Source organism: Pelophylax lessonae (assembly GCF_965119305.1).
Source record: "Pelophylax lessonae genome assembly, chromosome: 6".
In the NCBI taxonomy this organism is placed as follows: Eukaryota; Metazoa; Chordata; class Amphibia; order Anura; family Ranidae; genus Pelophylax; species Pelophylax lessonae.
In genome coordinates, this window is record NC_138773.1 from 166,496,522 (window position 1) to 166,509,010 (window position 12,489).

The 12,489-nt window shown below is 36.8% G+C and overlaps 1 protein-coding gene across 1 annotated transcript; it reads left to right on the forward strand.

Annotated features, from left to right (window-relative positions):
- The first annotated feature begins 9,990 nt into the window (after window positions 1–9,990).
- Window positions 9,991–10,942, forward strand: LOC309557889 (hemoglobin subunit alpha-C). Its single transcript, XM_082260711.1, has 3 exons — window positions 9,991–10,134; window positions 10,387–10,591; window positions 10,700–10,942. Exons 1-3 carry the CDS (start codon window positions 10,040–10,042, stop codon window positions 10,826–10,828), a joined length of 429 nt encoding a protein of 142 aa, XP_082116837.1. The 5' UTR covers window positions 9,991–10,039; the 3' UTR covers window positions 10,829–10,942.
- The last annotated feature ends 1,547 nt before the right edge of the window (window positions 10,943–12,489 follow it).

Here is a 12,489-nt window from a genome sequence, read left to right on the forward strand (position 1 = left end):
AGCTACCTAGAACTGAGTATCCCTTGCATGGCTAAGATGCTGTGATCACTGAACAACAGGGAGTGAAACTCAAGCTGTCTTGTGTACATGGACACATAGAGACACACAAAACAGCTAGAAGTCAGTACTCATGCAAACATAAATCCATACGGGTTTGCACAATTGCTTGGTGACACCTGAACAGGAAATTGGAACCAAATGGCCTTGGAGACACAAAATCTGACTTCAAGAACCATTCATATGCAAAACCTGGGCAATGAGTCACTTTTTTGGATGAAAAGAGATCAACTAATTGAATTCACTGCAGGAGGTTACCTTTAAAATTTTATCAAAGTAGTAACGCTGGCATAAATTCATTTTAATTCTTAGCATACTATCAACAAGCCAACCACTTCCATCCTATTTTTTTTTTTTGAATGACAGCTTTCTATTCTATTATTTAACAATACAGATTTCACATACTGCACATCTGATAACGTGCTGTGACATATAAATGACAATCAGCTCACTAGTTTCCAGAGTTACATATGGTATATGTACACAAATCTGTAAAATTTCATTTGTATCCAAGATTATAATATAAGAGTAGTACTACAGTATCTGCCTGAGCACATTATCCCATACCAATAATCTTGTCAAGAGAAAAGGTAGTAAAAGCATAAGTGCATAAATTAGATCATGGATGCAAAAATTAGTGTTTAGCACCAGAATACAAAAGTATGTACCAATATACCAAAAGAAAACTCTAAAAAAAGACCAGAGATGCTTAATTATCTAAAGCATAGCACCTCATTTATGCCAGAGCTCATATATGTCAAATTAGAACACATCAAATATCTGACACCCAATAAATAAAAACTTTCTAACACCCATAAAAACAGTCTAATCAATCAGAAAAAAACAATTTGGAAACAATACTCCCATAAGGTTGGTTGAAGGCTGTGCTTGTTCGTTCTGAAAATCTCAAATTAAAGTTATCTGAGGAATAAGCATCAAGAAAGGTTTAGTAACAAAATATTTTACTTTTCCTCCTAGAAATAAACCAACGGTTAGAGGAATTTAACATACAGTAAGCATATCAAACATTTCCCTTCCTAACAGTGCACTTCTCTAATACCAAAATTGTTGACGTCAAATTAATTATTACCATGTGGATTTCTATATTTTTTTGTTATTATTATGGTATACCATAAACTTAAAGAAAAAAATTATTATTGTTCACCATGGTTGAGAAAAAAAAATGAGCAGCTCAAAACATTAGTAATTTCTCATTTGAATACAAGCACCTATACGTCACCCATTCTTTAGCAATTCGGAACATTCCTTAAAACTTGTTTTCTCTACAAGGCAAAACTGATCGTTAATTTGTATGACAATACAGCTGTTTACAGTCCCTCTTGCTATTACCTGTGTCACAGACCGAAAGAGGTGGGGGGGGGGGGGGTTGTTTGCTAAAAAGGCACTAGAAAATATATTTTTGTGTTTTTTTTTTTTTGAAAGGTCAGTGATAAAGAAAGAAAGAAAGGTCGGTGACACAAAACCGTAATGATAAAAGTTCAAAATTGCTTACGATTTTTTCAGGATAGAAATACAATTTTAGTCCTTAAGGTCACACTTTACACACCAAATATATATTTCCTTGCTTCTAAAAGCTGCCATGACAAGTGTAGTACGGATTTGTTACCTTTTCCGTGGCAAAATCACATCACTTTAAAACATAAGAAATAATAAACACAAAACAAATTATTATGCAACCAACATTCATTCAATGTTATGAAATGCTTTGCTGATACAGCACCTTTAGGAACAGTGTTAAAACGAACACAACATAACGATTCATGGATCTAAGGTTGCCCATACACGATACAATTTTCATACAATCTTCCTAAACGTAAATTTCATCATTTTCTCGGAATTCTCCTTACCTTGAAAATTTCCCATTATCTTAAGCTCAGAAAACAAAGTGAGATCAGCTGAGTTTGAAGGTTTATATATATCTATATAGGGGTGGTGACGTCAGTGTTTATACTTTATTGGAAAAACCTAGTTTCCCAACTTATGTGGTTTCCTGCGTCTAAATAATCAGATTTATACACATCCAACTCATCTATGTTAACTATCCTTGGTGGCCAAGTGTATACCTTCAGGCTCAGCTTAATATCACATACAATCTCCACATACATCTATACAATGGCATGCAATATTATATAACGACTAAATACACTTAAGTGTCTATACAAATATATACAAGGTTTTGGAGGGAGAATTCACTATCACACACAGTACTGCTTTGTAACCGGGTCCCAGACCCCATTTTATCTTTGGCGCTTCAGGTGCTGGAGTATCAGACCCCATCTTTGGGAATTTCAGATTCCCGGGAGGTGCTAAAATTAGCGGTTAACTGGGTACCGTTTATCTGCTCTGACAGTATAGGGTAGTAATAATAATAATAAAAATATAATCACTTACCCCATACTGTGTTTTTGGCAGATCTCACTTTCTGACACCAAAACTGTTAGCACAAATCTTGTCAGGAGGCAATCACAATGATATTACAGCCCTTCAGTTGCTAACCCCCCTTTCTAGATAGTCCGGCCGGGAGTTATGACAACACATAGCACTCAAACGTAGTGCAGACACAACTAATTTTATTGCAAGTGTAGCTCTTATTTAAAGCACATTTGTTGAGCAGGAAAGACTGCTCCAAACCGGTTTACAATTCAACAGTCAAATTACATATCAGACAGAACAATACATGAAAGGGCCTTTGCTTTTGCCATGCATTTGTGTCAATGTGAGGTGTTCCCGTATAATAATTTGTGTCCTGTGACAGAGTCGCCCCGGCTGCATTCAGTTGTCATGTGTTAATGTAAGCAATTGTCAATTGTTTACGCAACATGTCTTGTAATCTAAATGCTAAGTATCCAACTGACAAGTGTTCGAATGAATGAATCAACAGGTGGTTTAACATGTCGTCTAAATGCAGAACATAGCTGTCTGCTGACCAAGGTGGATGAATGGTTGTCCGTCTTAGCTTGTTACTATGTAAATGCAAGGGGGCCACAGTCTATCGTAGAATGAGCATAAACTGAAATATATATCTGAAATATCATAAGGCATATTAATACAATCTTTCACTGTAAAATACTGAAAGTCCACCAGGATCATGTGAATATAGAAATTCTTAGATTAAGGTAAATAAACACAGAGGGATGGGATCTGTGATACTAAATGGACTTCAAGATACAGATTTTACATACAAATTTCTTATTTTTGTCAACCCTTCCTTTGAGGGACACTGGAATACAGTAATTCTTAGAACGTGTGAGATGTTCAAAAGCTATACATCTAAGGGGTGGGTTGACAACAACCATGGACAGATCCAACAGATGTGGAAATCTTATTGGAAGACAATTTGAAGGAATAATTTACCTGAAGAGACTCAATGAAAAGAAGTGGAAGCAATGCTATTTGTTATACTATACTATTTGTCTTAGGAAGGGCACAAAAAAATAAATACTGTATGTTGTTCCAGGGCAGGGTAGGGCAGGGCAGGAGGCACCACTAGGGGATTGTTGTTATTTGAAAGCATAATGGGCCACAGCAGCAAATTGGAGAACAACAAAGTAAGCACCACAAGGAAACAATAGGTGGGAGAAAACTTAGACCACCAGCAAAAGTGGTCAATAAAAAACAAAAATGATTGTAAGGTAAAGGCCAAAGCTTAGGAATGTTGGCCAAACAAGTGCAACACTGTGCATTGTTACTGTAATGCAGAACGTTAATGTAACCACAAGATGGCAGTGTTCAGAAACTTAGTTCATCAATTCAGGAGTGCTGAGCCTACTGAGACTTGTATGCTGCAGGCAAAACTTTTCATTCAGCTTAGCTGAGATTGAACTACAAAGCCCAGGAGCAATTGCAAGGGGGTGGGAACAGAAACTGGAAAGCCTGGGAACAGGGGAGGAGAGAGAGATTTGCTGGAGTATGGGCGTGTGAGCGAGAGCTGTTTGGATCCCTGTAGGCCCAAACCAGATTGGATCGAGCCAGAAAATTGCAAATGTTACCGGAGAGCCGAACATCGTGGAGAGGCAGTTTGGAGGAGTCTGCGGGCGAACAGCTCTGGTCATCATTATCATCGCAGCCACATCTACTGAGGACAAAGGGGGCCCCCCAACAGGATGCTCATCGCTTCACTCTGCTTTGCTTAGGGACCAGGCGAAAGGCTTCCTAACCCATTCAACACTATCATCATCTCAAGTGTGTTTGCTTTTTCCAGTTGCTTCAGGTTTAAGGACAGTACTCAGTACAGTGCCTCTACATTTAAGCACATATACCAGAGCCCATCCATTGCTTCAATTCAGCTCTAGTCATCCAAGGAAATTAGTCACTCAAGTCCAGTGTATTCATTTAAAGGGAGATACATCTGAACCCCCCCCCCCCCTTTTCTGCTAAAGCAACTTCTTTATAGCATATAATATTCTTAAAGTGGTTCTCCACACTATCTTCACATATTTAAGGGGAACTCTGGCCAATTTACCATCCTTAGGAATAATTATACCCCAATGTATGGGCCCCAGTTAACCCACCAGAAGAATTTATTAGGTGTTTTTTAAACTCTGACTCTCCCCACTGAGAGCCCACAAGTGAGGTAGCCCTGTGTTTGTTTCTCTTCTTTTTGGTCACTTGGGGAAAATCTTTTGGTTTGAGGGCTATCCTTAATATCTTCAGATGACATTATCGTGTTTGGGAGGACCCTGGAGGAACATGAAGAGCAGTTGGATTTTACACCTGCACAGTATTTATTACACCCCTCCTCACTCCCTCATTCCATCTATCGTAAATCCCTGACCTTAAATCTCATGAACCCAGCTAAACGCTGCATTCTACTAAAATGGGGTACATTTACTCCACCAACACTCTCAGACTGGACTCGCTATGTACATCAAACAGCAGAGATGTAAGGATTGATTTCTATTGTTAGAGATAACCCCACCAAATTCACACATACGTGGGCTTGCTGGCTTCATTATTCTGACACTTTACAATGGTGATCCTACCCTACCAGGCAGAATTTCCTATATCAAGCTTCTTGTTAAACCAATATATTTGAGAGACGGAGAGCGTCTTCTCTATCGCCCAACCAACTAAATGACCCTAATGTCCCCTATTCTGGGGCTACACTTAACCCTCCTAATTTTCCCTACCAACCTCTCCCTAGTCCAAACCATCTCACCTCCCATTCTCTTATCCTTTTCCCCTCTTATTTTATATCTTTCCATTATATCTCTTACCACTTCTGTCATCAACGTCCCTAGGGTCTTCAATATTCCCGACATGATGAGTCATCAGGCTTATATGATTTATCCCCATACTGTCTTTTCCATGCATTAGAAGCACAATGTAAATCGAGTTCTTGTGTATTGTTTCACACATGAGTTTCAAAAGTGCAACAAACTTATGGTAAAAGAAAGATCCATATCTGAAAGTGATGACTAACTGTACCCAGTACACAGTTTGTTCCGAATAGGGGTGTCCGATTGTGCTAGTAACACAACCAGCATCACCAGTTTGCTGTGGATTTATTTATGCCTTGTGCTTGAACAGGTACAATATCTCACAAAAGTGAGTACACCCCTCACATTTTTGTAAATATTTTATTATATCTTTTCATGTGACAACACTGAAGAAATTACACTTTGCTACAATGTAAAGTAGTGAGCATACAGTTTGTATAACAGTGTAAATTTGCTGTCCCTTCAAAATAACTCAACACACAGCCATCGATGTCTAAACCACTGGCAACAAAAGTGAGTACATCCCTAAGTGAACTTGTCCAAATTGGGCCCAATGTGTCATAATTTGTGTGGCCACCATTATTTTCCAGCACTGCTTTTAACCCTTTTGGGCATGGAGCTCACCAGAACTTCACAAGTTGCCACTGGAGTCTTCTTCAATTCCTCCATGACAACATCACGAGCTGGTGGATGTTAGAGACCTTGCGCTCCTCCACCTTCCATTTGAGGATGCCCCACAGATGCTAAATAGGGTTTAGGTCTGGAGACAATATTGGCCAGTCCATCACCTTTACCCTCAGCTTCTTTAGCAAGGCAGCATCTTGGAATTGTTTTTGGGGTCATTATCATGTCGGAATTCTGCCAGGCGACCCAGTCTCCGAAGGGAGAGGATCATGCTCTGCTTCAGTATGTCACATTACATGTTGGCATTCATGGTTCCCTCAATGGAACTGTAGCTCCCTAGTGTCGGCAGCACTCATTGAGCCCCAGACCATGACACTCTCACCACCATGCTTGACTGTAAACAAAAAACTGACCTAAGTCAGTAAGTCAGCGCTCACTGTCCCACAGTGGGAGGTAAATTACATAAAAACATATATAAAAAAACCCAAACATATATAAACATATATAAATATAAAAATGGTAAGGCAAAAAGGGAAGGGGGGGAGGGGGAAGGAATTGCAATCAAATCAAACATGGAAGTACAGAAACCTCATCTATGAACGAAGTCCTTCCACAGTCCGGTGATAAACACAATGTAGTTAGTTCCTTGTAGTGGATGGTCATAGGGTCCAAATCGGGGTGTATGTGGCATGTAAAGTGCAGGCAGCTCCTCGGGAGGTGAGGGACCCTCCAGGCATGTAGCAAAAAAAGGAAGAAGACAAAGGGCGACAAGTCACAATATAGAATGAAAAGTTGACAATTTATTGCAGTAACTTACATGTGAAAACGATTCAGAATACAGCCAATGAGCCATAAACAGCAGTACCCGCAATAGGACACATCGGGGATGATCAGATCCGGGGATCTGCTAAACGGTCCTGTGCTAGGTAGCAGTGTCTAAGATACAGGTGCCGGCTGCTGCTGTGAGCGGCACGGGCTCCCTGGATGGGCAGCCTCGCAAAAATGTGAGGGGTGTACTCACTTTTGTGCGGTACTGTATATATATATATATATATATATATAGGAAACAGACGACTGCTGGGATCTGTTTTTATGTAACAATCTCCAACTCTTCAGCAGTCAATATATCAAGGTTAATTCTCACCATGCTCCCAAGTTCACTGTTAACTTAACAAAAAATAAATCATAAAATGCAGCTCTGTTTCTCCTAGTCGCATTATCTAAGCTTCCAGCAGCCCATCAGACTGCATTATTCAGTGAATGATTATGACTACCTTGGGTAAGTCAAACAATGCATGTGTATTAGCCTCTTGCCAGTGGAACAACTGTCTTCTTTTAGAGCCAAATATTTTGAATTCAGTTTTCCTAGGTGAGTCTTTTGACTTTGCACCTCAGTGGATGTGAAGAAGCGGATTTTTAGTCTTCGGCTTCTCCATAAAGGGCACGTCTGATAAGACTTTTCTGTACTATACATAGCGTACGAGGTCCTTCGTGGCTTCTGCTAGTTCTAAACGAATACCGCTGCTTAACATTTTTCATGTTCAAAGGAACGTATGCTTGATATTTTTTTTGTCTGCTGTAAAAAAAGCTCTTAGTGATACTTTTTTTTTTTTAGCACTAACAGTTACATTTTTAGAACAAGATTTTGGGGTGTTCCTTTCTTCTCATTGCGTATCTTTTGTTATCAGGACAGTTAACTGCTTCATGTGGCTATATGCAGCTTTGTGCTTGAAGTGTTTGTAGCTATATTATTAATTAATTATTAATAATTAATTAATTATTAATTTATTAATATTTATAATAATAATAATAATAATATAATATAATAATTAATATTAATTAATTATAATATAATTCCTAAAATAATATAATATAATAATATTATTAATTATAATTATTAATTATAATATTATTAATTATTATAATATAATAATATAATAATATTATTAATTATAATATAATTAATAATATTATTAATAATATAATATAATAATTAATATTAATTAATTAATATTATAATTAATTAATATTATTATTATTATTATTAGTGCACTTGCAGCTAATGGCTGCATAAAGAAGCAGTTACCCACCCTGATCACAAAGGAAACACACCTCGAAAGTTTGTCCTGAAAATGTAACTGATAGTGCAAATAAAAAAATATCATGGGCAGCAGGTGCACTAAAATGGCACCTCAAGCATGATAGTTATCTGCTGTACTCAGTCTCTAGGGCTAACCAATGCTTTGCTGGGTTTTTTTTTGCACTCCTGCAGAAGTGTTTGGGAACACATCTGAAATAACCAGTCTGTGCTATTTTTATTATCGTTGTCACTTACATTTTCCAGTTTTATTCCCTATACACTGCTGTTTCTGCTTCAGTTTATCAGTTTTACTCAACTGACAGATTTGGTCTAATTTATTAGCGGAGTAGTGGCTTTTCACTAAAAAGCTAAATAAAACCGTGCAGCCTTTGGTCATCCAATCACTTGCAAGCAAAAGTTCTTTTTTCTTAAATTTCCTTGCAAATGATTGAGTATTGAAAGTAAACACAGTCTTAATTATAGGCTAGATTCACACTGAAATGCCATGCAGGAAATATGCGATTTTCGCAGTTTGCCGCACCGCATTCAAAACGCACTGCAGCTGTGATCTGCAGCAGCTGTCAATGAGAAGTTAAGGACACATCAAAGCAGTTTTCAAATGCAGTGCATTTGCCTGCATTGGATCGCATGGTACAAAAGTAGCATGCAATACGGTTGCAGTGCTTTTCCAATAGTAGTGTATTCGCTACATTCGCATGTAATGCGGTGCAATTTGAGACCTTATGTATCAAAGAATCTTATGTGAATTGCACAGGAATGCACTGCACATTACTGCGCTGTTCATAGTGTGAGCCAGAGCTTACGAAGTTAAGTATATGCCTTTGACAATTTTATAATTAATGTTTCCTTCCATATGAAAGGCTAAGCACTGCAAAATATGAATCATACTGTATAATACATTGTATGCAAGATACACATATACGGTAATGTTCTTTTATTATCTGTATTAACATCACTTTTTTTTTTTTGCTGAACTAAGAAGACATTTGTGAACCTAAATATGCCTGTATTTTCACTATTAGTCTAAATCTATGTAGTATATAATGTATATCCAACACACAGCAACATTAGAAAAAAACGTTTACTATTAATTAATAATTGTCACCATTGGCCACAAGGATCTATAAAGCATATACCTCACATTTTCTTTGCATAAACTTCATGTGTAAGCAATATAAAACTATGTACATGATATTTCGGACAATTCAAACTGTCAAACAACACATATTTACCATTACTACTACAGTGCGTATTTTCTAATATTCATATACATATTCCCAAGAATAGGAGTAATTGGATGAGGAAAAGGTCCAACAAGTGTTACTACAAACTGATCATTCTCTCCAAAATTTCATATGGAAAGGATGAGTTACTTTCTAGTAGCAATGACATGAATGCTTCAGATATTATCCTTTTTTCTATAGAGAACAAATATATATATATTATACTGTGTGTGTGTGTATATATATATATATATATATATATATATATATATACACATATATAGACATATATATATATATATATATATATATATATATATACATATATATATATATATATACATATATATATATATATATATATATATATATATATTTTTTTTTTTTTTTTTTTTTTTTTTACACACACACACTATAATATATATATTTGTTCTATTTAAAAAATCTACCAAAAATATCCACCAAAAAATTGGATGTATAGTATGGTTTTCATGGATGTGATGAACAACTTTAACTGGCTCAGGAATGTGTTTGGTTGAATGGCACATTAATATGTATATAACAATTCAATACCTATTTTTACAATGGTATTTTTTTCACCCCAAATAGTCTTAGGCTCATGCTGAGATAAGTGCTTTGGTCATGATCCAAGATGAATGGGCGTAGAAGTTGTGGTTGTGGGAGTTGCTGCTTAGCCCATCCAATAGATGAAAGAGATATCTCCTTTACCCTGTACTCAAACTATATAAAAAGGAGGGAAATCAGATGCAAATGCATCACCAACATAACCAACCATGGCTCTCAACGCTGATGACAAAGGACACATTCGTGCCATCTGGCCATGTATAGCTAGCCATGCTGAGCAGTATGGCGCAGAAGCTCTTCACAGGTATAGGAACTTTATGTGTACATAGACATAGTTGCAATTTAATGTGACCTCTTTATTCTGTGTTTTTATGTTGTGAAACTTACTATATGTGGATAGGTTGATTTTTAGCGTGTGTAATTGTTGGACATTTGTTTTTAAGTTAGTTTATATTACTAATAATTAGCATTGCCTATACTAACAACAATATATGAAACAATAAACTGGCAGTTAATATGCCCTATTTCACCTCTTTATTTTAATGATCTGTTATAGGATGTTTCTATGCCATCCTCAAACCAAGACTTACTTTCCCAATTTTGACTTCCACGCAAATTCTGCTCAACTAAAGGGTCATGGAAAGAAGGTAATGAATGCTCTAAATGATGTGGTCAAACATCTGGACCACCCTGAGGCCGCATTGAGCCATTTGAGTGATCTCCATGCCTATACCCTGAGGGTGGATCCTGGCAACTTTGCTGTAAGTATAAAATAATAAAATACCATTGTGTGACATTACCACATGTGTAGCTCTCTAAACATACAAAACAATGCATTTCTAACACACTAATGTTTTTTTTACTTCTAGCTATTGAGCAAAAACATCCTGGTTGTCGTTGCTGTCCACCACTCAGACAAACTGGACTGCGAAACCCATCAAGCCCTGGACAAATTCCTGAATGTGGTTTCTAGCTTGCTGACCGCCAAGTACCGTTAAGGGATTCTGTCACCACTGAGGATAGCGTTACAACGCTCACCCAATTATGTATTTCAAGCTACAAAAACAGCTGAATGATAAAACATAAAATAAAATGAATTATGTTCAAATTTTCATCTCTGGTTTTGTTGCATTTTATTCTTCAAAAGGTATCATTTATTAACCAAGTGTGTCTTTTCTAAATAAAAAATATGTAAAAGGTTTAAGGTTTATATATTTAATTTAAATAAACCTTCACTGAAATAATATGAAGGAAGCTGCTTATCACCTCCTTGTGAAAGTGCTAGTTGCCTGGCTGTTATGCATCAATACTTTGAAGCACTGCTCTGGAAAGTGTATGCAAGTCAGAAATTCTTACATTACTATTTTTTATCTGCGGGCTTGACCTATTCCTGGTCAACCACTCTGAAAGTTTGCGAAAGCCAAGGTACTAGCATTCTTAGACGGAGGTCAGCTCACATATGGGAGAGTAGGCAGTGTATACTCCTTCCTTAATACAATACCATACTTTAACAATAAATATTATATAAAGAATGCAGACACCAAACTTGTGGAATAATCTGGCTGCGGCCGTTTATTACTGGTTTAAAACATATTAAATATTCAATAAATATCAATAAATATCATCTTAAAACCAGCCCAGCCACTACGGCTCAGGCTTTATCAAATAAATAAAATTCAATAAAATTTATTAAAACATCCAGTAATAAACCACTTGTCCCCCTTTGTAAAACAAAGGTGACCCACCACGTAATAAAAGTCGCGACAACAGGGGAGGGGGGGTTGGGGAACCTCTTCTGCTGCTGCTCCTGAGGTGAATGAGCCCCTCACAGCTGAGCTCACCTATTTATATCCTAACTTCCCGCCTAGATTCTCCTCAGAGCTCCCCGCGCCACTGCAGGTGCATCCCAGTCACCTGCAGCTACACGTGACCCTTTACCTCAGGTACCTCATCCCACCTTTTTTCCCTGAGGAAAAAACCCGGGAAGACCTAATGACCTGAAACTGACCTTTCTTATTTCTAGCTTTCCCCGCCACTTCTCCCATGTGGAAAAGGGGGCATATAAAATGCCTACCCTTTTCCTTTCATTCTTCTCCATACAATAAACAATACCAGATACAACATATGTGATGTCTAGCACAAAAATTGTAAAACTGTGAAGCTTCCACAGTTGTACTTTTATAAAAAAAAAATTATAATGTATATATATATATACATATATATATATATATATATATATATATATTAAATGAGACCATGTAAAACAATCCAATGGCCAATGAGAAAAACATAAAACAGTCTCTGGTGCACAATAAAGGTATATGGGGTGATAACAGCAAACCCTATTCAGGCTGTACATCAAATTAACAGCACAAGCCATCACATTGATGAACATAAAATATAAATTCTCTCCCTACAACATGTAGAACAGTTTCATACCAAAAGTAGTTTACTGATTTTAAATTGTAAAATAAAATACATTGATAACCGGATTAATTTACTAAAAGAGTTGGGAATTTTTACTCAATTTATTTCAGCTGTTTTTGGCCTCGAATGCTCAATATATTGTGGGGGGAAAAAAAAAAGTGGAATTTGCTTTGCACATGATTGGTTAATTAAAGTAAATACAACTTGACCTTCCTAAATGATTATTATCTCC

Bases quoted from the DNA above. Each gene is read 5' to 3' on its own strand.
- LOC309557889 (XM_082260711.1), top strand. From the start codon at position 10,040: ATGGCTCTCAACGCTGATGACAAAGGACACATTCGTGCCATCTGGCCA. The intron at 10,135-10,386 runs GTATAGGAACTT...GATCTGTTATAG, and splicing joins GGCGCAGAAGCTCTTCACAG to GATGTTTCTATGCCATCCTC. The intron at 10,592-10,699 runs GTAAGTATAAAA...TTTTACTTCTAG, and splicing joins TGGATCCTGGCAACTTTGCT to CTATTGAGCAAAAACATCCT.